Source organism: Cydia pomonella, chromosome 3 (assembly GCF_033807575.1).
Source record: "Cydia pomonella isolate Wapato2018A chromosome 3, ilCydPomo1, whole genome shotgun sequence".
Taxonomy (NCBI): domain Eukaryota; kingdom Metazoa; phylum Arthropoda; class Insecta; order Lepidoptera; family Tortricidae; genus Cydia; species Cydia pomonella.
In genome coordinates, this window is record NC_084705.1 from 9,501,191 (window position 1) to 9,525,564 (window position 24,374).

Here is a 24,374-nt window from a genome sequence, read left to right on the forward strand (position 1 = left end):
ACATAATGAAAATAAATACCTACAAAAAGTGTGTATAATTAATTACATTCGTGTTGGGGAGATACAGTCACCGTCATATACATCGGAGCGGCCAAGGCACTCTCAAATATCTGAACACATCTCTATTGTCAATGCAGATATTTTAGCACCCCGGCCGCCTCGATATATCTGATGGCGACTGTACTTATGCTGAAAAACAAAAATCTTATTGAATTGTAACTCACCTCTAAAATTTTTTTTGGTTACAACTTTTCTAGCAAATATTTATGCCAGGATAGGCCAATATCGACAATCTGAACGGAGGTTATTCTGACGTTATTTTCGACTGCTCTATTTGATCTTTCTATCATCACAGAATTGAAACCTGTGTTTTTGCTAATTTGGTTAGATGTAGAATATTTTTATCAACAATAACCATACTCAGTTATGATGTTTTTAGGTATGTATGAGGTTTGCATAAACACACCTACTTGATTTCATAGTAAAACTTTTAAAATCGGAATTAAAAAATATAAATTTGTGAAATATGTGGTTGTCATTCATGACATGACTAAATGTCATTGAAATTACTTGTAAATATTTTTATAAAATAATATAGAAAACTGCAAAAAAATGAGTAAAAAGAAAGGGTAAGTTTGTGGTTCATTCATTTAGTAAAAACTAATGTAACTATTTGTATCAATATTGGGTTCAAACCAGTTCAAACTGTTCATTGCGACATTAGTGTTATTGAAATTTCTTCTTATCATACATTTTTTCTTCAGACGCACTAGACATTATGTTGGGACTGTGAGTTTCCTGGTAAAAGTCAAGTCAGAGATCCATAGCAAGACGTAAGAGATTAAGCAGAAATCAAATCTTTAACCACTTTAACTTCGCTCTGGACGGTTAGGCTGATTTTAGTGTCATGCGGACCGTCAGTACGGAGCGATCCGCACTGACTATTTGTATGAAGTTCATGTCCGCGCGGACGGCCGTCAGCTTTTCTCTAAAACGCTCCCTGAACTCAATACATATTGGTCCGGTGTGGAGCGAGCCGTACTGACGGTCTGCATGACACTAAAACCTGCCTTAATTTCGTTTATTGTCTTTTCATATGATATCTACTACTACCTTAATGGACTGTTTCAGTACTTGCAAATGTCCTCCTCATCTCCAGAAATTCTGCAAACATCAACAGCACAAGCGCGTCGAGCCCATTGACGTAAACGATGTCATCCAAGCACTTGCCTACGATGAAATTCAATGTGGGTTACGTATTTCAATGTATCTAATATCGCTTGGCCGCTTTTACGCTGCAGTTTATTGCGCACAGAATATATAATTGCCATATGGTTCAATTCAATTCAAATATACTTTATTCATGTAGGCCTAGCAACAAGCACTTATGAATAGTAAGACAGTATTACATATAATTATCTTAATCTAATTATCAGAGCAATTTATTGATGTTGTAAATATTATTCCATATATAATACTAATGAATATAATTCATAGATCAAATTTAATACTAAAACTTTCACAAAATACAGTCATACAAAAAAAAAATGTATAAAAAATACTAGTCTAGATTGTTTCTAGAATAAATTCTAAATGTCAAACAAATATAATAAAAATAACAAAGGAAATACATGCATTGGAATATCCATTTCATCATCATTATTCAAATATAATAAATAATTAATCATTTCGAATCACAATTAATCCCACGTTGTTTTATCATTCATGTAGTCTTGTGTGGTATAATAAGCTTTAGAAATAAGTTTACGCTTTACATGATTCTTAAATTTATTAATTGGTAACTCAGTAATATGGTTTGGAAGTTTATTATAAAATCTCACACAATTACCCATGAATGATTTTTTTATTTTATGGAGCCGAGTGAAGGGCACGGCGAGCTTATGTTTATTTCTAGTATTAATATTATGAATGTCACAATTTTTCTTAAAATCGGCAATATTTTTATGCACATACAGAATATTCTCATAAATGTATTGACAGTGCACTGTCATGATGTCAATTTCCTTAAATTTATCTCTCAGTGAGTCTCTATGGTTCATTTTATATATTGCTCGAATAGCCCTCTTCTGCAGAACAAAAATGGTATTTATCTCTGAAGCACCACCCCACAGTAAAATACCATATGACATAATGCTATGGAAGTAACTAAAATATACTAATCGAGCTGTTTTGACATCAGTTAACTGACGGATTTTGCTTACTGCAAAAGCTGCAGAACTCAGTCTATTCGAAAGAGTAGCAATATGGGGACCCCACTGGAGTTTAGAATCTAAAGTTATACCAAGAAAAACTGTACTATCAACTAATTCCAATTCCTCATCCTTCACAATGACACTTGTTTGTACATGCCTTACATTACTAGTGACAAACTTAATACATTTAGTCTTATTCTCATTTAACAATAAATTATTAACATTGAACCAATTTACTACTTTAGAAATAGCATCGTTTACATCATTGTAAGCTTGTTGCTGTCGTTTGACTTTGAAAATAAGTGAAGTGTCGTCTGCAAACAATACTATATCATGGTGGGTCTTTACAAGGAATGGCAAGTCATTTATGTAGATAAGGAACAGGAAAGGTCCCAATATTGACCCCTGTGGTACACCCATAGAGACCAATGACCCCGGTGATCGCTGTCCATTCACATCGACCCTTTGTATTCTACCATTTAAGTAGGACTTAAGTAAATCCAGTGCCGCTCCTCTAACTCCATAATAGTGTAGTTTCCTGATTAATGTTTCATGACAAACGCAGTCGAAGGCCTTAGGTTATCTATTTATTTCAATAAACCCCCAAACCACTAATTTCCTTTTTTTATTTTTACAGCAAAGGTCAACAAGCCGAAAACAGTTAGTGTCCCGACGAAATTTAAAACTAAGCCATTTAAACCGCGACACTTCAAGGATACCTGCGTACCAATGAAACCTTCAATGCACACAAGGTAAAAGCAAATGCTGTTTTTTCACAATGAAATAATCGTTTAGTTTGAACTACCTAAGGGGACTTACCTACCTTAGAACAGGTAATTATTGTTATTGTTCTGAAATATTAGGTAAGGCAATTAAAGATCAAATGAGTTTTTGCCAATAATTTAATTTTTGGTACAAGCTTTTAACGTTGACTGTACTTTTCTTTCAACAGGCAACTAATACTCATCTAGACAATTCTAAAAACCCTAAACAGGTTGCGTTGTTTTATCAGAGTTCCCATGGCCACCTGTCTCCACCATTAGATCACCTCGATGGTACCATAATATTGCATTGTCATCCGACTTACATATGTATGCAAAATTTCAGCTCAATCGGAAACCGGGAAGTAGCTCAAATTTAGCTTCCAAGATTTGACCCACACTAATAACTACTCGTACATACATACTAACAGGGCAAGTTAAATAAAAGCTTGTAAAATACACAAATGTTTAAACAAGGTTTGAATTTACCTAACGAATAACTTTTGTTGTACGCTCGAAATAGTCGAAATGGGCAAAATTGTTGATACCTTAATATTTATGACATGTTAATATTTTTTATAAAATTTTGACTGTAAAATATTACGTTGTGTGTTATTACCTACTAGCGGCGGCGTGTTAATAACCCTAGTTGACCATGCCCAAGTCAGTTTTGCCCAGTTTCGCCTACTTTTTAGGGTTCCGTAGTCAACTAGGAACCCTTATAGTTTCGCCATGTCCGTCTGTCTGTCTGTCTGTCTGTCCGAGGCTTTGCTCCGTGGTCGTTAGTGCTAGAAAGCTGAAATTCGGCATGGATATATAAATCAATAAAACCGACAAAGTCGTACAATAAAATCTAAAAAATTAATTTTTTTGAGGGTACCTCCCCTACACGTAAAGTGGGGGTGATTTTTTTTTCTGCTTCAACCCTACAGTGTGGGGTATCGTTGGAAAGGGCTTTCAAAACTAATAGGGGTCTTCAACAAACATTTTTTGATTATGTGAATATATTCGGAGATAATCGCTCCGAAAGAAAAAAAAAATGTGTCCCCCCCCATAGACCCCCATGAACCATAGGTCCAAAAAATATGAAAAAAATCGTGGAAGCTTAAGAAAGACTTTAAATGAAAACTATAGCGGACATGATCACTAGCTGTTTTTGAGTTATCGCAAAAAGTTTCCCCTTCATAGTAAAAAGACTTTAATTAGGTGCTGATTATGCAAATTTGCCTATTTGTTTAACTCGCGTTTCATCCCTTGGTTAACAATTTACTATACGTTAAGCTCCAGTTTAGCTTATTGTGACGGAAGAGTAACTACGGAACCCTACACTGAGCGTGGCCCGACATGCTCTTGGCCGGTTTTCTTCAATAATATGCTCCCGGTGTTCAATCTGTAAGATAATGTACTAGTTTGTTATTTAGTTATATTATAAGACTGCTGCGCCCTTGCAGGGTACATATTATGTAATTTTGTGTACTTACCTAATATGATTAGTGATTACAATAAATGCTTTGTCTCGTCTTGTCTAATGTGGTCATCTCATCGGAAAACCGGTAGACATCGAGTTCTATGAATGCCACTTTACGAGAAAGATATCAAGCATGCAAATGCAAACAATTTATTTTATTATTCCAGATTGCGCTACATAACCCACTGTCCCGTAGAAGATTATGACGGCAAGGCAAGGTAGGTTTGTTTAGGGTACGTATTTGGTTCCTTCATCATTTACTCCATTCTCAATCTTAGCCGCCGTAAATCCGCTATTAAAAAGGTTGTCTGGAAGAGATCACTCATAGAGATGATACCGCCGATTGTGTTACAAAGGTACACTTTTAAATTTGTGATTTGTACCTACCTTTTGTAGGTAGGTGTATCTACTGTACCAAGGTGTACAAGATTATTGACTATTGTTATGTTATCGTTGTTTTAAAGCCCTATAATAAAGTACCATTAAACAGATACATGTATTTCATTGGATTTGCAATAAGTATAATCACATAAGGTTTGTATTGAACAGAAATATTTTCATGAGTCGCGATTTCGGCTCCTCGTCAGAGGAGGATGTCCTGGCGTCGGGGCAGAAGAAGTACAAGAAGAAAGTCCGGTATTACGACCTCATGCCGGGCGACATCCACCTCCCGACTCCGGCTCCCATCGTGAAACACACTGATTCGGATGATTTTATTCTTGATGTAAGTTCGAGAAGTTTTTTTTTGTTTTTGTTGCCTGAGTCTGAAATGCCTGGTGAGAAAAGTAAAAAGTCGATAGGTTACAAATGGTACCTAACTCAAAACAGACATTTTATTTTCTATGGTCAAAGTGCATGACCATTTTATGAATGGAATTCATATCATAAACGTGGCCATGCACTTTGTAACTGGGTGTACAACGTTTAGGAAATAGGCAGATTCGCATATACTTATTGTGTTGCTTCAAAGTGACTAGAGAGAGACTCGTTTTATCTAAACTTCATTATTGCCTCACTGCTTATGGCCCATGTCTTCTTGCTCGTTCACAGCGTCTCATTCAAAGAGTGCAAAATGCGTGCGCTAGGTATTGCTTTAAAATCCCTCCCCGGGCACACGTTACACCATACTTAAATAACTCGGGTCTTCTAAAAATGACCGCTCGTCTGGATCTTATGTTCGCGTGCTTACTCTTTGATACCATACAGACAAAACTGCCCACCTATCTATTTAAAAAACTTGTATGGCTCACTAACAACCACCATCAACCTAGAACGTCACGAGCAGCCGTGCTACAAGTCCCTAAACACAAGTCCGCTGCTTTTAGAGGGAGTTTCCGCTACCGTGCAACAAAATGTTGGAACAACATTCCTCCCCCAATTCGTAATTTAAAAAATAAATTCAATTTTAAAATTAAATATCGGTTACACCTTTTAAACCATCAAAAACTTCAAGGTTGAAACTCCCTCGTAGATGAAGTAGTCTCATTTATTTATTTAAATTCAAATTTTACAAAATCTTAGGGTCAAATTGTAACATATAAATTAAATCTCAATAATGTAGCTACCTACTATATCGAATACACAAAAGCACACGCCATTACACACACAACACAACATGAGCATAATTAGGTTATATTAATAAGAATTAAGCGTTGTACAGTCTTTTTTGTTTTTGTAAGGTCCTGGCAGAATATCAGCGATGTGGCTTGCCGCGTCATCATGCTGAGCCAGCGCCTATTCTCTGCCACGACACATGGTTTTGCATTCAAGAATTGTAAACTAGTTTTAAGAATAATTCTAAGCTGCATATTCTTCTTATTGTCTATACCTACCTACCATGTATGTTGTGGAAACGAATAAAGTTTTTATCTATCTATCTATCTAGAGTCGGACCACCCTAAATTTTTATGCCATGTGCTATGGAGCTTATAGCAAAGTTAGCACGGGCAAAGTCTAATATTATATTCTTCTCTGGTTCCATGTAGATGGGAAGCCCTAAAACCAGTGGAGATGTAATTCGAGCTCAAGAGGCTAAAGTGAAACCAGGAGAATGGAAGCCCCCTATACCGGCTAAATCAGGACATGAGTAAGCCATGTACTTATATGTCAACAGTCGCAGGTGTTATTTATTTTGTTTTTCTTATGTTACGTCCAGTCAGCATCAGTAATAGCGTATGAAACAACGCGCTATGCAAAGTACCCGCCACCCTCGAATACTTAGGTAAAGATATCTTGCAGATTCTTTTGAACGCGATTTGTCGAGATAGCTATTTCAACAAATCTGCAACGGTTGTTAAATATGTAAAGACATGTGTCTTTTTGTTAATCTATCAGAGACTGCTATATAGTCTGATATACTACTCTTGATTCTGACTGTACTATGTATACAATTGATTTTTATTTTTTCAGACTGTTTAAACCTCATAGCGGAATCGTTATCAATCAAGACAAATCGTATGTCCCCGATGTTGTGCACATGCCGGGAAAACTGCCAATGTAAATATAAGTACTTCTAATAACAGTATACACTATTCGGCGTTTTCCTTGATTTACTATTTTTGTGTTTTCAGTCAAACACCACTGAAACTGAGGCCTTGTCATAAGAAAGGGTAAGATAATAATTATATATTTCTTTCTTATTCATTGTAATTATATTCAATTACGAATTCATTTTTATTTTGATGCTGCCTTTGTTTCGCAGGGTGTGCAAGAGCAAAACATGCCCCAGAAAGAAATGCCGGTAAGAAAGACGCATAACTGTAACTCAAATAAAAAAATGGACGCACTTGTCATTTACATTTCTATTTTATTTTAGCAAGTATCATGCCATGAAACGGCGAGGAGCTCTGAGCATGTTGAAAAGGTAAAAATATAACATTGATTGTTATTTTTTTCACTATTATTGTTTGGTACTGAACATTTACTATTATTATCGGAGTAGCGTTGGAGCTCTTTCCCACTGACGTCTAGTTTTTTGCGGGTACGGTTTTCTGCAGCATCCCGTTTTAGTAGTAGGTACGTAAGTACTAATATAGTAACGTTCACACGAGTATTTTGCTACTGGTTTTTAGTATGGATACTTCACGCATACTACAGAAAACTGGGCGTCAGTGGGAGACAGCTCTTAACTAATCTAGCCGTGGGCGAAGTCGCATATGCAAGACCCTTTTCTTTCAATGTGTATACTCAAGGAAAAATAAGGCTTGGCACTCGCGAAGCCCCCTGAAGTGCAAGGTCTTGGGCAAAGGGCTGCTTCGCCTACGCCTAGCTACGCCACTGACAATGTCAGGAAGGATAGTTTAGCAAATTAGTTAGAGTAGCTTCGTTATTCTCATTATAATATGCCATTTTTCGGGGCGAGGTCTTAGTCTATTAAGACCTTTAGAATGTGTAAATAGGTAAAGAGCCCCCGGCAAGCTCGGCCGAATTTCACCTTCCCATACAAACGGAGTTTCGTTCTCATTTTAAAACTACTTACGTGATGGATTGTAATGAACCTTTGCACATACAATGACATATAGGAGTTATATCTAGGGCTGAAATTAGTTTATATTGGTTCACCAAAACAAACGAAATAGAGCAAAAAACTTGTATTGTATGAAAATTATAAATTCGCTTTATATTTTTAACTATGGTATCTCAGACTAAATAAACTAATGACAGGCAAAGATATACCTTATCTTATTGTAAGTACAAAGTTTCAGAACAATCTAGCTAGTCGTTTTAAAATGAGAGCATAACTACGTTTGTATGGAGAAGCTTGCTGGGGACCCTTAAGTATGACCTGGTGTTTTAGCAGCGGGGTTCAGTCTCGGTCCCGGTCCAGGTCACTAACATCTGGGGCGACCGATGGTAAGCCCAGAGCGAAAGGGATGTCAAGACATGTTAAAGACGACGATTCAAATTGCGGTCTTGATGAGATACCTAGACCAGAACACGTAAGTAATAAATTCTTGAGAGCCGATTCAAATTGTCAAGTCCGCAGCAGAAGTTGGTAGGTGGCCGAGGTGTTCAAATTTAAGTATTATAAAAGAAATAAGAGACTTTCCAGCAGTGGTGTAAAATTAGTTTGGGGGCCCTTAGGAAGGGCAAAGATTTCTCCCAAAAACGCACGTTGGGGGTCCCGTATAATTGATACGGCAGATACGGCGCCCCTGCTGTCCAGGTCATTTGGAACACCTCACCGCCACTTAGCGTCTTCTGTTGCTTGCTGTTCGTCGCCGGAGCCGAAATGGCAGCTATTCAAAGGTTAAGTTTACAAATAATACTTATAAATAGTGTTTCAAACAGCATGGGTACGGTGACGGTATGCCACCGTACCCATTATTGGTAAATAATTTATTAACGCCAATAAATGATTTATTTATTAATGTCATTTCAATATAATTTGGCGAAATTTTGATGTGATAGGGCCCTGAAATATACTATTTTGAGATGCTTCAGGTAACGGTACTCCCATACTGGCTGTTACATAACGTTATATAACATTGTGTGACATATGGATATCATGAAGTTGATAATGTTTTCATTATGTTAACTCTGTCACATAATGTTTTACAGTACATATGGGGCTACTTTATAGCACTAGTGCGAGAAGTAACATATTATGTTACTGTGTCGAACATTTAAAGGGCCATATGTACTGTAAAACGTTGTACGATACATGTGCGAATAGGTAATTCGCAACTCGTGTCGATTTAAAACACTCCCTTCGGACGTGTTTTAATTTATCGCCACTCGTTTCGAATTTCCTATTTTTCGCACTTGTATCGTAATGTACTATTTTATAACAGGCAATGTGGGATCACTATTAGATAAGTCTAGTTTGAGCGCTATACAATCATATGGAATCGGTCTGAAATCTTATGTACTTTTTTCACAGGCGTTTATACCACCTAATTTAAAAAAGGGGATGTTGGAAACCCATTCATTGACGGTTTTGCCGTGCACTAAGGAGAAAACCAATATACATTATGGCATATTGAAAGGAAACTTTAATATGTATGACACCAAATTTGGTAAGTCAGATAATTATAATATGTAGTACATTGTTGCCAAGGGATTTTATTTGTGCAATAAGAAAGCAAAGTTTTTGCTGCGAGTGCTAATTTTGAGTCCCGAGCAAGCGAAAGATGCTATAATCCTCGCTACGCTCGTGATTGTAATTTTAAATCTTGAGCGTAGCTAAGTACTCTAAAGAAGTGTTGATCTTGTGTGTCTTGCGTGTAACAAATACAACTGTTCACGTCAGCAATCAAGGTAAAATATAATACCCTAAATATGGCCCACGACCCTAACCTACCCATTCTGATGCAGTCGATTTCGTTTTTAGGGGCAAAGTCTAGAGGACGACAAGCACTAACAATGAGTGTGATGGCGTATTGCCTGGCGTTCCACTACCACCCGAAGCAATGGACTTCCAAGTTGGTTGACAGCCTCGTGGACTCTGGAGACGAATGGTGTGTAGTGTGTACACACAATTGACTGTCCAATAGCGCCTTGGTCATTGAATGATAATGATATATTAACAATATTTTCTCCTCTTACTGTACAGAGGCACTTCAGAAGCCTCTTGGCATGTCTAAAATTGACACCTGATACTAACATTTTCCTATCTAAATATTTCGGGGGCGATGAGTAGGTAACGATAGTAATAATTCGTTCCCATTGTATTTTAGTTAAATTACCAATAAAAGAAATTGGACAAGTGCGAGTCGGACTCGCGCACGAAGGGTTTCGTACCATTATCTAAAACACTTTTTTGTATGGGAGCCCCCTTAAATATTTATTTTATTCTGTTTTTAGTATTTGTTGTTATAGCGGCAACAGAAATACATAATCTGTAGAAATTTCAACTGGATAACTATCATGTTACAGATGATGATGATGATGATGATGTGATGCTATAGTTCATGAGATACAGCCTGGTGACAGACGGACGGACGGACAGCGGACGAACAACCCTAAAAAGTACACACTGAGATCGACTGAAGTAGCATGACAAATACCAACGTTTCCGAGTAAATACGATGGGAAGGGATTATTCACTAATACATCTGTAACCAGCGTCAATATTCACCTGTTTGACCAGCCAGCAATATACGGCTAGGCATTCAATTTAAGCAGTTGTTCATATCATATTATTTTGGATGATTGAGCGTTTGAGTGCTCTGGTAGACATTTCCTCTTAACCGTGAAGCCAAAATAATTCTTCGAGCGGTTTGATGAACTTGAGAAGAATATTCACGTTGATAATGCCCACTCACACTCATTTGAAAATCCTTATTTGAATAGGGCTTAGGCTCGTCTTCTTATATTAGAAGGCTTTGGAAGCATTTGGTCGCTGAGGCCGTAAAAGAAAAATAATGAGCAAAATTAGTTAATTGTTATTTTCTTTAGGTATTTACAATGTTTGGAAAAAGTTCATGATCATTCAGCAGTACAAGGCATTTGCGAAGTGTTGCCTTATGGGAAGAAACAAACATTGGTCCTGAATGGCAAGAAAATGCAAGTTTTGTTGGGTGAACCCGACATAATCGGTTACACCATGTCTAAAGACCCAACCGTTTATAACCTATGTAGAGGGTTAATAGCGTTCTTTAAGGATCACAGAGCCGGAATTTTATTGACACGGTAAAAAAAAGTGAAAATTATGTGAATTATTTATGACATTCTTTAGCAGATCCAAGTGCCCTTAATTATTTTTTGTTTCAGGGTCTTAAAAGTAGTGATCTGGAAGGATAAAGTATGCTATTACATATTTGACCCTGCTGGTAGAGACTCGCGAGCATATTCCAACTACGCGAACGGGGCCGCTGCTCTCATAAACGTCGTGGACGTAAAGTCTGTAGCCGAAGTGCTGTTATCCCGCTCCATCTTAGACGATCAAAAATACGTACTGGCATCCCTCAAAGTATTGAGAATGGTTAAAGAAACAGCAGATGAAGATTTCGAATCGGACCAAGAACTTACTCAGGCTGAAAAAGCAATGCTGGGTTATAGAATCATGAATGAAAATTGCGCTATAGTCAATGCAAATATGCATCTTGGCGAGCGGTGCTTCGAAGAAGCGAAGTATCGCCAGGCCGTGCCGATAGCCGTCGTAGCTATGACCTACGCCAAGATATCTCCTCCCAACACTTGGTTTTCGAAGACGTTAGACAAAATATTGCGTTTGGGGAATAAGCTGTATCATGAATGTGTACACCCCAAAGTCTTGATTGACTTGACTATAGATAATATTCCGAATGTGATTACGCTCGGGCCATATTCTTGCGAGATCATCATTTACCGTGAGCGGGTTAAAGGGCAACTGTTTACGCCTAAAGAGTGCATATTTAATATCAGATCTGGTTTGGTGGATTTCTTTAGTCATGAATACAACAGTGGTATACTGGAGTTTAATAATTATTTCATGGCAGTTTGGCGACAGAAAGAAATGTTTTACTTATTTGACCCTTACCCGCGCACTATCGACGGATCGAGGTCTTTCAAATCGGGGAGAGCGTGCTGCTGGATGCTGCTCAACCCTGAGAGTATGGCGCAAGTATTAATTAAAAACTGGGACTACATGCCGGCCACAACTCAGTTTTATATTCATGCATTTAAAGTGTTGAAACTGAAGAAGAAACAACCCAAGGTAACTTTACAAGATTCATACCACTTACCATACCATACCAATATTCTGTTCTGTTCACAGGCCCATAGGCGCTAGAAATTATTGGTAGCCAGATCCAATCGATTTTTCTTATTTTAGACGGCGCTGGTGTGTACTTTGAGTGACGAAAATATCCCCGGTAGAAAGAAAATTAAACGAACGGTTCTACACGCTGCGAAGTCCAGAGGAGACAGCAGGGAGGTAATCCACGACGTCATGCCTGCTGTCAGCTCTGTCTCCGTCATGAAGAACAGATCGAAGGCTGCCGAGGTAACTATAGTTAACATTAATATTTAGTCAAGCTAGACGAAATTGGCATTTAGACTTACCCGTTAGTTAGTTAGTGCTTCTGGGCATTTTCCGCGAATCGACAACTATTGTGCCTATTTTGCGTGAAACGAGGTAGACTTACCCGTACTTTTAAGTCCGATTCGAGTTGTATTTAAGTCATGCCATCGTAGTCATGTGACGATCCACATGTGTAGATACCGTCAGCATTAAAAGTAATGGACCAGACTAGGCGTCAAAGTATTAGAGTTACCAAACCCTAACAAAAATATATGTCTCTTTATGTAGAACAATAAGAGCCAGTTGCACCAATTAAAATTGGCGGGCTGATCAACTTCACTCAGTAGAGAACTATGAAATTTTCCGTACAAAATTTGGCGAATGTTTTGACAGTGACAAACGGTTTGAGGAAAGTAACCTTTAGACAGTTAAAGAGACTCCTTGAACAACTTAAATTATTTTCTATGGAAAAGAAAATATTTTCAAGTAGAAACACTACTATATAAATTATAAACTAAAATATAGGTCATATACGAAGGAAAAAGTGACCAAGGCTTCCAGTGCCCAGAGCTGTGACCGGGTAGACTAGGCATCTGCCGCGAATGCAGAGGACGCTGGTTCGGCTCCAGCCCTGGGCACTGGCGGCCTTGGTCAGTTTTTTCTTCACATATATGACACTTATTTCAGCTAAAAATGTATTTATGTAGTATTGTTACATATACATTAGAACGCGAACCGTAGGCATATTTTGGTATATTTGGAAAAGATTTCCAGGATGGCAGATACTTTAGAGCATTCTGTAATCCGCTACTGTTCATGCTGACTCTACTACGACGCATTATTAATGAATTTTATCATCTTTGCATGCCTAGACCCCATTTTTTGTAGAAATTAACGACCAGATTTTCTTTTAAAGGCATTTCCTTCAAGTAATCGCTTTGATAAAATAAAATAAACTTGTTGTATTCAGCCTAAAATGGATGAAGAGCAAATGGGAGACATCGTGTCCTTGGTCGATAGCATACAAGATGACTATGTGCCCTCGATACCGTTGAAGTACAAGAATATGCCGCCGGAGGCGTTCGAAGACAGAGTCGGTAATTATTGATGTGAAAACTAATGTTACATAAATAATTATTCAAGTTTATTTCAAGATTTTTAAGGTTTAAAATCTTCTTCTTCTTCTTTGCCTTGTCCCGTTATCTGGGGTCGGCCCTCCTCGTTAGAAGGCGCCAGGTTTTTAAGATTTAGTTTTTTTTTTTTCATTTTAAGGTTTAAAATTTAAAAGAACAGAAGCCTGTTTCATTACTTTCATTGTAGAACTGTGACCGCTGACCCACAAATGGCGACCTTTGTCGCCGATATTTCTGGTTCCTGTGGAGTGCAAAATCGAAATCTTTTTAGTACCTTCAAATTGCATAGTTTTTCCCTGAATTTATCGCAGGCTGCATTCAGTCCGACTTATAGGTTGAAAAAATAAATCAAACAGTGATTCGGATGCCAAACTCACGTAATTTACATTGTCTAGGATCAGCCTCCAGTGTTTTTATAAAGTTGTTCCATCATCAAAACTGTTTGTTTGCGGCCAGTGAACCTGGACTCGCCGACGGTGTCGGTGACGCAGGTGGTGCCGCCGTGGCCGGCGCCGCGCGACAAGAGCCACGAGGCGCCGGAGCCCGACCCCAGCCCCGAGCCCACGCCGCCGCCCACGCCGCCGCCGCCCCCGGTAACCTAACCAAACTAGTTAAACTAGGGGCTCTGTGAGCTGTAGACATCGCGAAGACGTAAAAGCTCCGCCATTTTGAAAAAAAATCCAAAAGCTGAACTGACAAAAAAAACTTTACAAGTATCGATCCTGCTTGCAAAACTCTACGAGAATAGGTTGAAAAATACAACCTGTAAATGAGAACAGAAAAGCCCACGTCGAATTGGAGGCACTTCGCTTTACTTGGTCAATTAATGGTTCGACAATTAAAATTTTGTATGAAAACATTATTCCTCTTTAGGCGTATTTGTATTATCCGATTATCACAAGTCTGTGAATTACTGGATGGCTGAAAATACTGCTATGGACTAAGGCTACATGTGCCAAACGTACCCAAAGGTGTATCGTGAGGCTGCTACGAACCTGCGAATTATTTATTTGCATAGAGGCCATTCGAACTTACTCATTGCTGTAAATTTCATATATGTACTTAAATATCACTGCTACTAATAGTCTTGCATACACGTTAACGCACGACAGACGCGAGACGCAGCCTACAGCAAATTTCACCTCAAAAACTAAACATTGATACCATCGAAATAATTTTCAGATCCCGGAAGGTGGCGTAGAAGAGGTGAGTTTGATATTTTATTTTATAGGGGGTAACCATTAGCAATTAGCAAAGGTAAGGTGAATTGGGATAATTTTGAAAAGGGCAAATATTTAGAAAACCAGTATCATTTAATATTTTAGCAACAATAACGCTACTACAACGCTTACTATAACATCTTGCTTACTGTTTTGCTACAGTAGAAACTGATTCGAGTTTAGTAGAGAGCGTGGGGGGGTTGGAGACTTTGGTCTTGGTGGACGTCGTGCGCAGTCGCTTGTATTTATATAAGGGGCAAAGTATATGTAGATATGTTAGCATTATCGTAATTTGTTACTTTGCTTGTGCAGGAGGAACCACCGGTGGAAGAGGAAGAAGACGAGGAGGCGAAGAAGGAGCGCCTAGCGAGGAAGAAGGCGGAAGAGGAAGAGGCCCGCAGGAAGGCCGAGGAGCTCCCGCCGCCGCTGCCCCCGCCGCCGTCCCCGCAGCCCGAGCGCGCAGAAGAGGTACGTTACTTTTTACTGACTGATAATATTGGCTGAGGAGGTAGAGGGAGGCAGACGGTAGAATAGCACGGAATACGGCCGAGATGTCACTTTGATATTTATCGAGATATAAAGCGGAGGACAGATAGGCGCGGAAAAAGGATGAGAAAACTGTCCAAGAAGGGAATAGTACTTTGTGTAACGAGGGGGGTAAGTGTAACTCTGGAAGCGAGGAAATTAAAGACCCGAGTTTGCAATATGCTTACCCCCGGAGTTACACACAATGTTTTTCATTACACTTGCGAAGAAAAAACTATTATAAGCGAAATAATTCTTAAATACGGTGACATTTGAAACATTCGTCCGCCATTTTGTAATTTCATGACAGATTAGGCATCGAAGGCAGAGACCTATTGGGCATTCAGCCACGATTGAAAATTATGTAAAAATATATTAAACGGCTGTTAAAATAATCAAAGTAAATAATTTTAAATATAAACAAAACTATTAAATTATAAAAGTCAGTATTTTAAAAGTAAAACTCATTTATGCTACTTGGTTTTTATGAATAAGTGTCATAATAAAAATTAAAAAAAAAAAAAAAAAGCTGTAACTCCCTAGGGAGTTATAGGTTTTTTTTCACAATCCATAACTCCTGAGGGAACAATATAGGCCTTTGTCCTTAAGTACACCTGCAAGAAATAAGATCTTTTTCGAGCAAGTGTGATGAAATAGTACATTACGATACAAGTGCGAAAAATAGGAAATTCGAAACGAGTGGCGATAAATTAAAACACGACCGAAGGGAGTGTTTTAAATCGACACGAGTTGCGAATTACCTATTCGCACATGTATCGTACAACGTTTTACAGTACATATGGCCCTTTAAATGTTCGACACAGTAACATGATATGTTACTTCTCGCACTAGTGCTATAAAGTAGCCCCATATGTAATGTCTAAAAATCTAAAGGGTCAAATAAACTAAAACGTTTTAAGATACATGTGCGAATAGGTAATTCGCAACTCGTTTCAATCTAAATAAAACCCTTGCTTCGGTCGTGTTTTAATTTATCGCCACTCGTTTAGTATTTCCTACTTTTCGAACTTGTATCTTAATGTACTATTATTAAATAGTATGCATTGCTTTTCATTTATTAGAAATTTTCAGTCAGACCACGCTAAGTGTTCATAGTTAAGTTGCTACACTTGCTACGTCAAGTATGGATCTTCTGCAAGTTTCTGCAAAGTTAACGTGGTCAGAGTATATATAACACTTTAAATTAAAATATTACCCAACTTTACATAGATGGTTATTCTTCTAAAATAGACCATACGAAACTACTTACAATTTCTGAGTTATAATGATAATTTGTAATTAACCAACGATGCATCACACAGCTGCATCCCCTGGAGATCCCGCTGAACGAGCCGGCCGAGGTGGAGGCCGCCGCGCCGCCGCCGGGCGTGGAGCGGCGCGTGCTGCTGACCGAGGACGCGCTCCGCCGCTGCAAGCTGCGCGCGCTGCGCAGGAAGATGACCACGCCCCTCACCGACGCCGCCCTGCCCCTCACACCCTCGCAGGAGCTCCAACAACCCACCAACTTCAAATCGCTCCCCGACAACACCGACATCATCCGTGGCTCCTCATCCATCTCCGAGAACGACGCCCTTCCCTTCGCGTCCATCATGGCTATTGTCACCTCTTACAAATATCTAGTCAACTCCTGGACGAAAGGCATTGTGGACTTCGGTGTCACGTCTGGCAAACAGTTGCATTCGAGCAAAAAGGAACGATTCCAAACTGCCCCCGTGCATGTTATTCCGAAGATTGGTATTGGGAAACAGGTAACTAAACTTTTTAGGGTTCCGTAGTCAACTAGGAATCCTTATAGTTTCGCCATGTCCGTCTGTCTGTCTGTCCGAGGCTTTGCCTCGTGGTCGTTACTGCTAGAAAGCTGAAATTTGGCATGGATATATAAATCAATAAAGTCGACAGACAGTCGTACAATAATATCTAAAAAATTAATTTTTTTAGGGTACCTCCCCTACACGTAAAGTGGGGGTGAACATTTTTTTTTGCTTCAACCCTACAGTGTGGGATATCGTTGGAAAGGTCTTTCAAAACTAATAGGGGTCTTCAACAAACATTTCTTGATAAAGTGAATATATTCGGAGATAATTGCTCCAAAAGAAAAAAAAATGTGTCCCCCCCCCTCTAACTTTTCAACCATAGGTCCAAAAAATATGAAAAAATCTTGGAAGTAGAGCTTAAGAAAGACATTAAATGAAAACTATAGCGGATATGATCAGTTTAGCTGTTTTTGAGTTATCGCAAAAAGTTTCCCCTTCATAGTAAAAAGACGTACACCCACAGTTCATCCCTTGGTTAACAATCTACCATACTTTAAGCTCCAGTTTAGCTCATTGAGACAGAAGAGCAACTACGGAACCCTACTCTGAGCATGGCCCGACATGCTCTTGGCCGGTTTTTTATTGATATTCTTATTATTGTAGTGAGACAGATTGTAGATGCTATAGGCTAAGTTGCGTGTGTTGATCTTAGTGTTATAACACCCGCTACCCGCACGAAGTGAAGCATAAAAATAATCAAGAGGCCAACGTAAATCTGCTCTTGAATGTTAAATATCTATCTAATAGATTTAAAATCCTCTTGCTTTTTCGTTTTGTAGGCATACCACGCTAACATCGACGTAGTAGGCGAGGGGGCTACGTGGGAAATGGAGGACATTCTGACTCGGAAGTTCTTCCCGAAGTACGATCGCGGCATCATCACGACATCCACGTACAGCTGCGCCTTCTTCGCGAGAAACGGCTTGTATTACCTGTACGACGGCAGCCCCTGCAATGCAATGGGACTCAGAGACGACAAGGGCAAAGGCGCCGCTTGTTTGTTGCGGTTTAGAAGTCTTCATGATCTTGTTGCCAGGTGATTTTGCCCTTAGTGCCTAGACGGTGACATACAGCATCGTTTTTTCTGGCTTTGTGTTGAAAAGTAAATTACGCTGGTAAATGTAAAACAAGACTAAGCTTGTATACTTAGCTAGTTAATAGTACATTACGATACAAGTGCGAAAAATAGGAAATTCGCACATGTATCGTACAAAATTTTACAGTACATATGGCCATTTAAATTTTCGGCATAGTTACCACCATATTAGAACTCTGGTCCATTAAGCTTCATGGATTTTGAAATTTACCCCACAAAGTGCCAAAAATATGTGTATAAATAAATAAATATTATAGGACATTATTACACAAATTGACTAAGTCCCACAGTAAGCTCAATAAGGCTTGTGTTGAGGGTACTTAGACAACGATATATATAATATATAAATAATTATAAATACTTAAATACATATAAAACACCCATGACTCAGGAACAAATATCCATGCTCATCACACGAATAAATGCCCTAACCAGGATTTGAACCCGGGACCATCGGCTATATACCTTATTGTATATGACCTTATTGTCCATATTGTCCTTGTTGTCTGGTAGTGTGTTAGATAGTTACATATTTTTGGCACTATGTACTTATCCATATTTATTACCTTTGTAGTATCTACTAGTAAAAAAATCTATTATCGTATTCCATTTGAGAAAATTAATAGGTATTCCGGTTTCAGGATAATGTACAACAAGGATGGGACGACTGAAGACCAACAGTTCATAGCGAGCGCCATACTGGTGCGCCGGCTGTTGGCGCAGCCGCGCTACAAGCTGCCGGAGGACTACGACTACGGAAAAATGGCGCCCAAATCGCACAAATCCAAATCCACTCTTGTCCCTGAGCCGAAATCATCAAAAAGAACCTCCATAGCCATCGAAGAACCAAAGAGCAAAATTAAAGTTGGGTACTACCTATGCGACGGTCTCTACAAAATAGAAGGAACCACCTGCCTCAAAGATAGGTCAGGAAGTTCGAACATGAAGTCCTGTCATTTTGTGAGTCTAATGGCCATGTTAATGGCCACTATGCATCCTATCAGGACTTGGGATCACACGATGGTGGACACCTGCATAGAGAAAGGTCTAGAAATATATCAAAAAGCATCAAATTTAGCACCATGCGAAAAAAGAGTTATTAAAAACGTTATTGTGGATGGCAAATTCATCAATGTAAATATAAAGAAAATAATAGTCATAAACAACAATACAGATAAGAAAATAGAACAATATATAAGCGCCGTAGCACGACGACTTCGTTACTTCCTGATACATTTCCCGCAGTGCAGTTTGGTGGTGTGCCATTCCGACGGGTACTACCATTTGTTCGATCCGTACGAGTCGCCCAAGGAGGAACCTCGCGAGAGAACCGGAGTCGACCCGAAGCCATGCGGGCCCTATGCTTCGTGGACGCTATACCGTTCTCAAGAAGCATTAATAAACAGATTGAGAAAAACAATTGCCGGCAAAACCGTTGAAACACCCACGTTTTACACTTTCGAATTGACATCAATAAAAACTGCTCCGCGACATTCAGCCCTCAACTACAGACTCAGTCCTCTGTTTAAGCCTGACGAGAACCCTAACTCGCCATATTTGAAACACAGAAGGGTACGTCCTTTGGTAGACGAAAAAATGTACTGGCTCAATATAGAGTCCATACCCTGGTCCCGAATGAATCCAACAAACGACTTAGGATTCCCACGTAAAACGCCTCGTACTTTATGGAAAGAATGGGACATTGAATTCCCTGGTGATTTATATTCACTATGGGGCTCCGTACACCCGCTCGATAACAAATTTGATGAGAGTAGTCGTGGTAAACAATACTTGGCCACTAGTGTGGTCGCCATAGTCATGTCGCAAGCTTGCCACCTCAGCGCGTGGACCGGCAGCTTCCTGGACGGCATTGTGAACGCCGGAGACAGGTATCACAAAAAATGTGTACAAAAGATCGGAGCAGCGGAAAATCATGAACTAACAGTTGCAGATTTGGATACGAAATTCGATGACATGTTTCCGTATTCGTTTAGCGCTAAATTCGATAACATAATATTCGGCTTCGTGTACAATATGTTGCCAGATAGATTTAACCTCAGCAAAGCGTTAGATTACTTCTTCGAAAGTCATGAATTGGGTCTGTTAGTCAGCCCTACCAAGAACTTGGCATTTGGTCGAACTGGCAGATCTTATTTCATGTTTGATTGCCAAAGCTATGGCGCACCTGTCTTTTGCCCAGGACAAGGGGCATCGTACATGCTTAAATGTGAAAGCTTGAATAGACTTGTCTATTGTATGACATTGACACTAAACATAAGAAGACATGGAATACAATTCCACTTATTTAGCGTGAACATTTCTCTTACGGAAAAATCTAAATAATGTTTGCAATCGTGATAAATTATAATTGTTAGTGTAATGTATTGACCGCATTGACTTCCGTTTGATTAAATATTGTTAATATACCTACCTCATGTGTCTATTTTACCCACAGATAAGAAATTTAATTGTAGAGTATTCCATATAGATCTTAATAATGAGCGCCACGCCTATGGTGCACTTTCAAATCTTGCTTTGGAATTAAGATTAGAGGTCAGAACCACGAGCGTAGCGAGTAGCGTGTGGTTCGAAAAGAGGTATCTGGAGCGATACGGAGCAATGCTAAGCCGAACGGATTAATTATTAGCTGAAAATTGTTGAGCAATCGCGACATCTATTGTCAACTAGCAGTACTGATAAATTCCGCTACTTGATTACGAAATTTTTATAATTAATTAATATAGTTTTGCCTTTACGAAGCTTTTAGCTTTTTTTGCTTTTAGAATGCTTCGTAAAGGCAAAACTATAATATATTAAGTGATTTGCGCAGAATATGGGATAAGATACGAGTATGTGTAATATCTTGCTAGAGTTGCTAACCGTGGAGTCTTAACCGACTTCGGTTCCCAGAAGGGGGAGACCTTCGAGGTTGTGTATTCGGTGGTGGGTGTAGGCGTGGGAGGTGAAGTCACAGAGTTTAAGGTTTAGTTTAGTGTTTGAGGGGTCTGAGATTCGGGGTTCAGGGATTGGGGCTTGACGGGTCTGGGTTGGGGGGGGTCGAGGGGACGGTGAGCTGATGGGTTGGGGACTGAGGGTCGGGGGTTAGGAGTTGAGGGGTCGACGGTTGAGAGTTAGGAGTTAGGGGTTGACGGGTCGGTATTGGCGGTTGAGGTGTTGGAAGTTCAGGATCGAGGGTTTCGGTAATCAGGGTGAGGGAATTGGATCAACGGTGGGGCGGAATCTCAAAATTATCAATCTGGGCACTTTTTATCGGCTACCCCTACTCGCCAGAATTAACTCCCGAGTAATTTCTATTTTTTTCCAAAATTATTGGAAGACAGACATCCGTGGAACTAATGAGGATAACACGGTGATGACCAGGGGTCGGACAAAAAGTGCGGATGACGTAAAAATGACGTACTTAATCTTGCACACAGGATGATGTTTGAGTTTGTATTTAAACTTCCGTGTGACATGTAGTAACAAAGTAGTATTAATGAAGTAACAAAATAATCGTAAATAAATCCATGGAATTAATAATACAGGTGGTAGGGTGATGTAGTGAATAAAATAAATTTCACGAAACTTGTTACCATAAGGTATAATTATTTGAAATTAGTTAGAACAAGTCTGTGGGATCCTCAGATAAATAGGTTTAATAGTCAAAAGTGGGAACAGTAGGTAAGATTAGCAGTATACGTGTTTGTCACGTACCTCCAAAAACGGAAAATTGCCACAATATTCGAGTAAAGATGACATTTTAGAGCGTTTTCTTATATATTAGTAAATATAAATTTTAGCTAAATATAATCGTGAGGATACAATAGCTAAACAATAACGAAGTCAATTTATTGTTCAGTCAGCGTCAAATACTTCGTAGCAGTCAAAGTAGCCAAATAGTTCGGTACACCATATATTTAGTATGGTGTACCGAACTATTTGGCCACTTTGACTGCTACGAAGTATTTGACGCTGACTGTTCATCTGATTGACAATGTGTCAGTCAAAAACGTACTTACTCATTTCAAGTGGCGATATCGTTTAATAAAGTGGTCAATAAAGAGATTGATAAATGATACGTGATAATTGTTTATGAAAATCAAAAATACTATTTGAAATCATCCTATAAGTGGTTTGACGTCATTCGCACTTTTTGTCCGACCCCTGGTCATCAGTGTCATCACTTACAATATTAAAGTCCACTGCGAAGCTACGTAAATACAATTACGAGTAGGACCCACATAGGATACCTAAGGACCGCGAACCACGTTCGACGTGTTGCCTCTCTGGTCGAACTTGTAAATTCGTATGTAAGTGTGACATGGAGGCAACACATCGAACGTGATTCGCGGTAGGCCCTTCCTTTCTCAAGTCAGAAGAAAACTGAAAGCATGTAATAGAAGTAATAGTAGATGCGTGTGGCGCTGAGCGAAGTTCAATAATGTTCATATCGTAATTCGAATATAAACAATTCTTAAGATGCCATGGTTCTAGGAGCGGAGTTTTTGAAAACTCGTACTGCTTTTTTGGATCACAATACGGTTGACAAAACTGTAATTAGCAATCTTGAGGTTTTTCTCTAGAGACTTCAGCGATTCAAATCCTGATTTTTTGACTTTCGCCACCTTTCGCTCGATATAAAAAAATCACGGATTACCTAAAATGGACTTTAAATATTCGCAACAATTTATGCACAAAAGCTAAACATGAATCATTATGAAAATTGCTTCTAGAAATGCGCAATTTTATTTTCGAGAGAACTCAGCGATTACTTTTTTCTTTTTTTAATCTTATAACAAATTAAAATTCAAAAATATCACGCAGATCCATCTTGCTCGCGCTTACGCCCAGTGAGAGCTATACCTACCATTATTCGCTATGTGCCCGACTGTCACGTAATCTAGCGTCCGCAAGTCTAGGGGAAAACGTCAATTCACTCCATCTTATAAAACTACTCCATAACTAAAAACTACTGAACGGAATTTCATAGGACTTTCATCTATCAATAGAGTGATTCATGAGGAAGGCTTAGGTATATAACTTGTTAGCGTTTTGTGTAAATTGGTTGAAATATAATGATGTTCTCGGAAAAAAATCACGCTGGCTTTTTTCTTTTTTTTTTATACCACGACGGTGGCAAACAAGCTAGGAGCTTTAATCGAAAACGCTGCCTAATCCGTTTGAGCTATAACAACACAATGTATGGTGGGGTTGTTTCTCATTCATAGGTCTACAAGAAAGTCCGCCATGTTAAATGTCTATCTTTTAAGGATAACTTACTATACCCATTCTTAACTGCTAGAACAAGATCACGTAATATGTGGCATTTGCAAAGCTATTTACACGGATACATTATTTACAATTATCAAATTAAATACGTTAGTTATATTAAGCATTTCATAGAGATTACAATGGTCCCTTATACCATTCAATTTAAATAAATATTTTAGGAGAAATCGTAAATTAAAGTTTCATTGCGAGCCATATAACTTGTGTGAAATGTTAAAGACGCTATCCGCAGTTAGTTCTAATTTTTACCACCTTATGCGCTGGGATCGCTTTACTTACCCCCACCATGCACTTCGCACGGTCCCAACCTTACCTTATAATAAACCTACGTAATACAGTCAGCTTCACCTTCAGTAATAGATAGTTTCAATGCTTCAGGTTCGTAGGCCCCTTAATTAACAAAAAGCAATGTCTCAATTATTTCGACCACTATATATATATATATATATTTGCTTTAAAATGTCAAAATGCAGTCTACTTCACTGATTTCAATGCATGCGCAAAACATTTTTGTTTAATTTTAAGCGCGTTTAATGATCTGGATTTATTTCGAAACTAGCAATCTCAGGTTTTGCATACTACACACACGTGTCAGGGTACTAACCTGTTAAGGTATTATCGTTTAAGGTATTATATTTTACTTACTGGTAATTGTTGTGGCCAGTATAAGTAGTTTATTTTAGTCATTCTCCGTCTGCATTTTAATCAAGTCATTAAAACTATTTTAATTACCAATACCTAACAAAAATTATAGTTTCGGAAAAAAGTGGCTGTGACATAATCGGACAGACAGACGGACATGACGAATCTATAAGGGTTCCGTTTTTTGCCATTTGGCTACGGAACCCTAAAAACAGTATATTCTAAAAGTACCATAGTTGTATTGCAC

At 38.7% G+C, this 24,374-nt stretch overlaps 1 protein-coding gene across 4 annotated transcripts; it reads left to right on the forward strand.

The window, feature by feature from the left end:
- The first annotated feature begins 515 nt into the window (after positions 1–515).
- Positions 516–20,627, forward strand: LOC133516006 (uncharacterized). Of its 4 annotated transcripts, none has more exons than XM_061848670.1 (23): positions 516–629; positions 1,132–1,247; positions 2,851–2,965; positions 4,610–4,660; positions 4,992–5,166; positions 6,428–6,528; positions 6,852–6,938; positions 7,013–7,051; positions 7,144–7,182; positions 7,258–7,305; positions 8,239–8,380; positions 9,325–9,460; positions 9,775–9,901; positions 10,842–11,075; positions 11,157–12,081; positions 12,199–12,369; positions 13,358–13,484; positions 13,977–14,113; positions 14,703–14,726; positions 15,053–15,208; positions 16,588–17,034; positions 17,880–18,136; positions 18,838–20,627. In XM_061848670.1, the coding sequence occupies exons 1-23, from the start codon at positions 613–615 to the stop codon at positions 20,537–20,539; spliced, it is 5,373 nt and encodes a 1,790-aa protein (XP_061704654.1). In that variant the 5' UTR covers positions 516–612; the 3' UTR covers positions 20,540–20,627. The 4 variants fall into 4 exon arrangements, with proteins under 4 accessions (XP_061704654.1, XP_061704655.1, XP_061704656.1 ...); XM_061848671.1 differs by having other exon boundaries at positions 8,242–8,380; XM_061848672.1 differs by having other exon boundaries at positions 567–629; positions 1,160–1,247.
- Positions 20,628–24,374: the final 3,747 nt, after the last annotated feature.

Coding starts and splice junctions, on each gene's coding strand:
- LOC133516006 (XM_061848670.1), top strand. Junction 5,167..6,427: donor CGGATGATTTTATTCTTGAT/GTAAGTTCGAGA, acceptor GGTTCCATGTAG/ATGGGAAGCCCTAAAACCAG. Junction 7,183..7,257: donor TGCCCCAGAAAGAAATGCCG/GTAAGAAAGACG, acceptor ATTTTATTTTAG/CAAGTATCATGCCATGAAAC.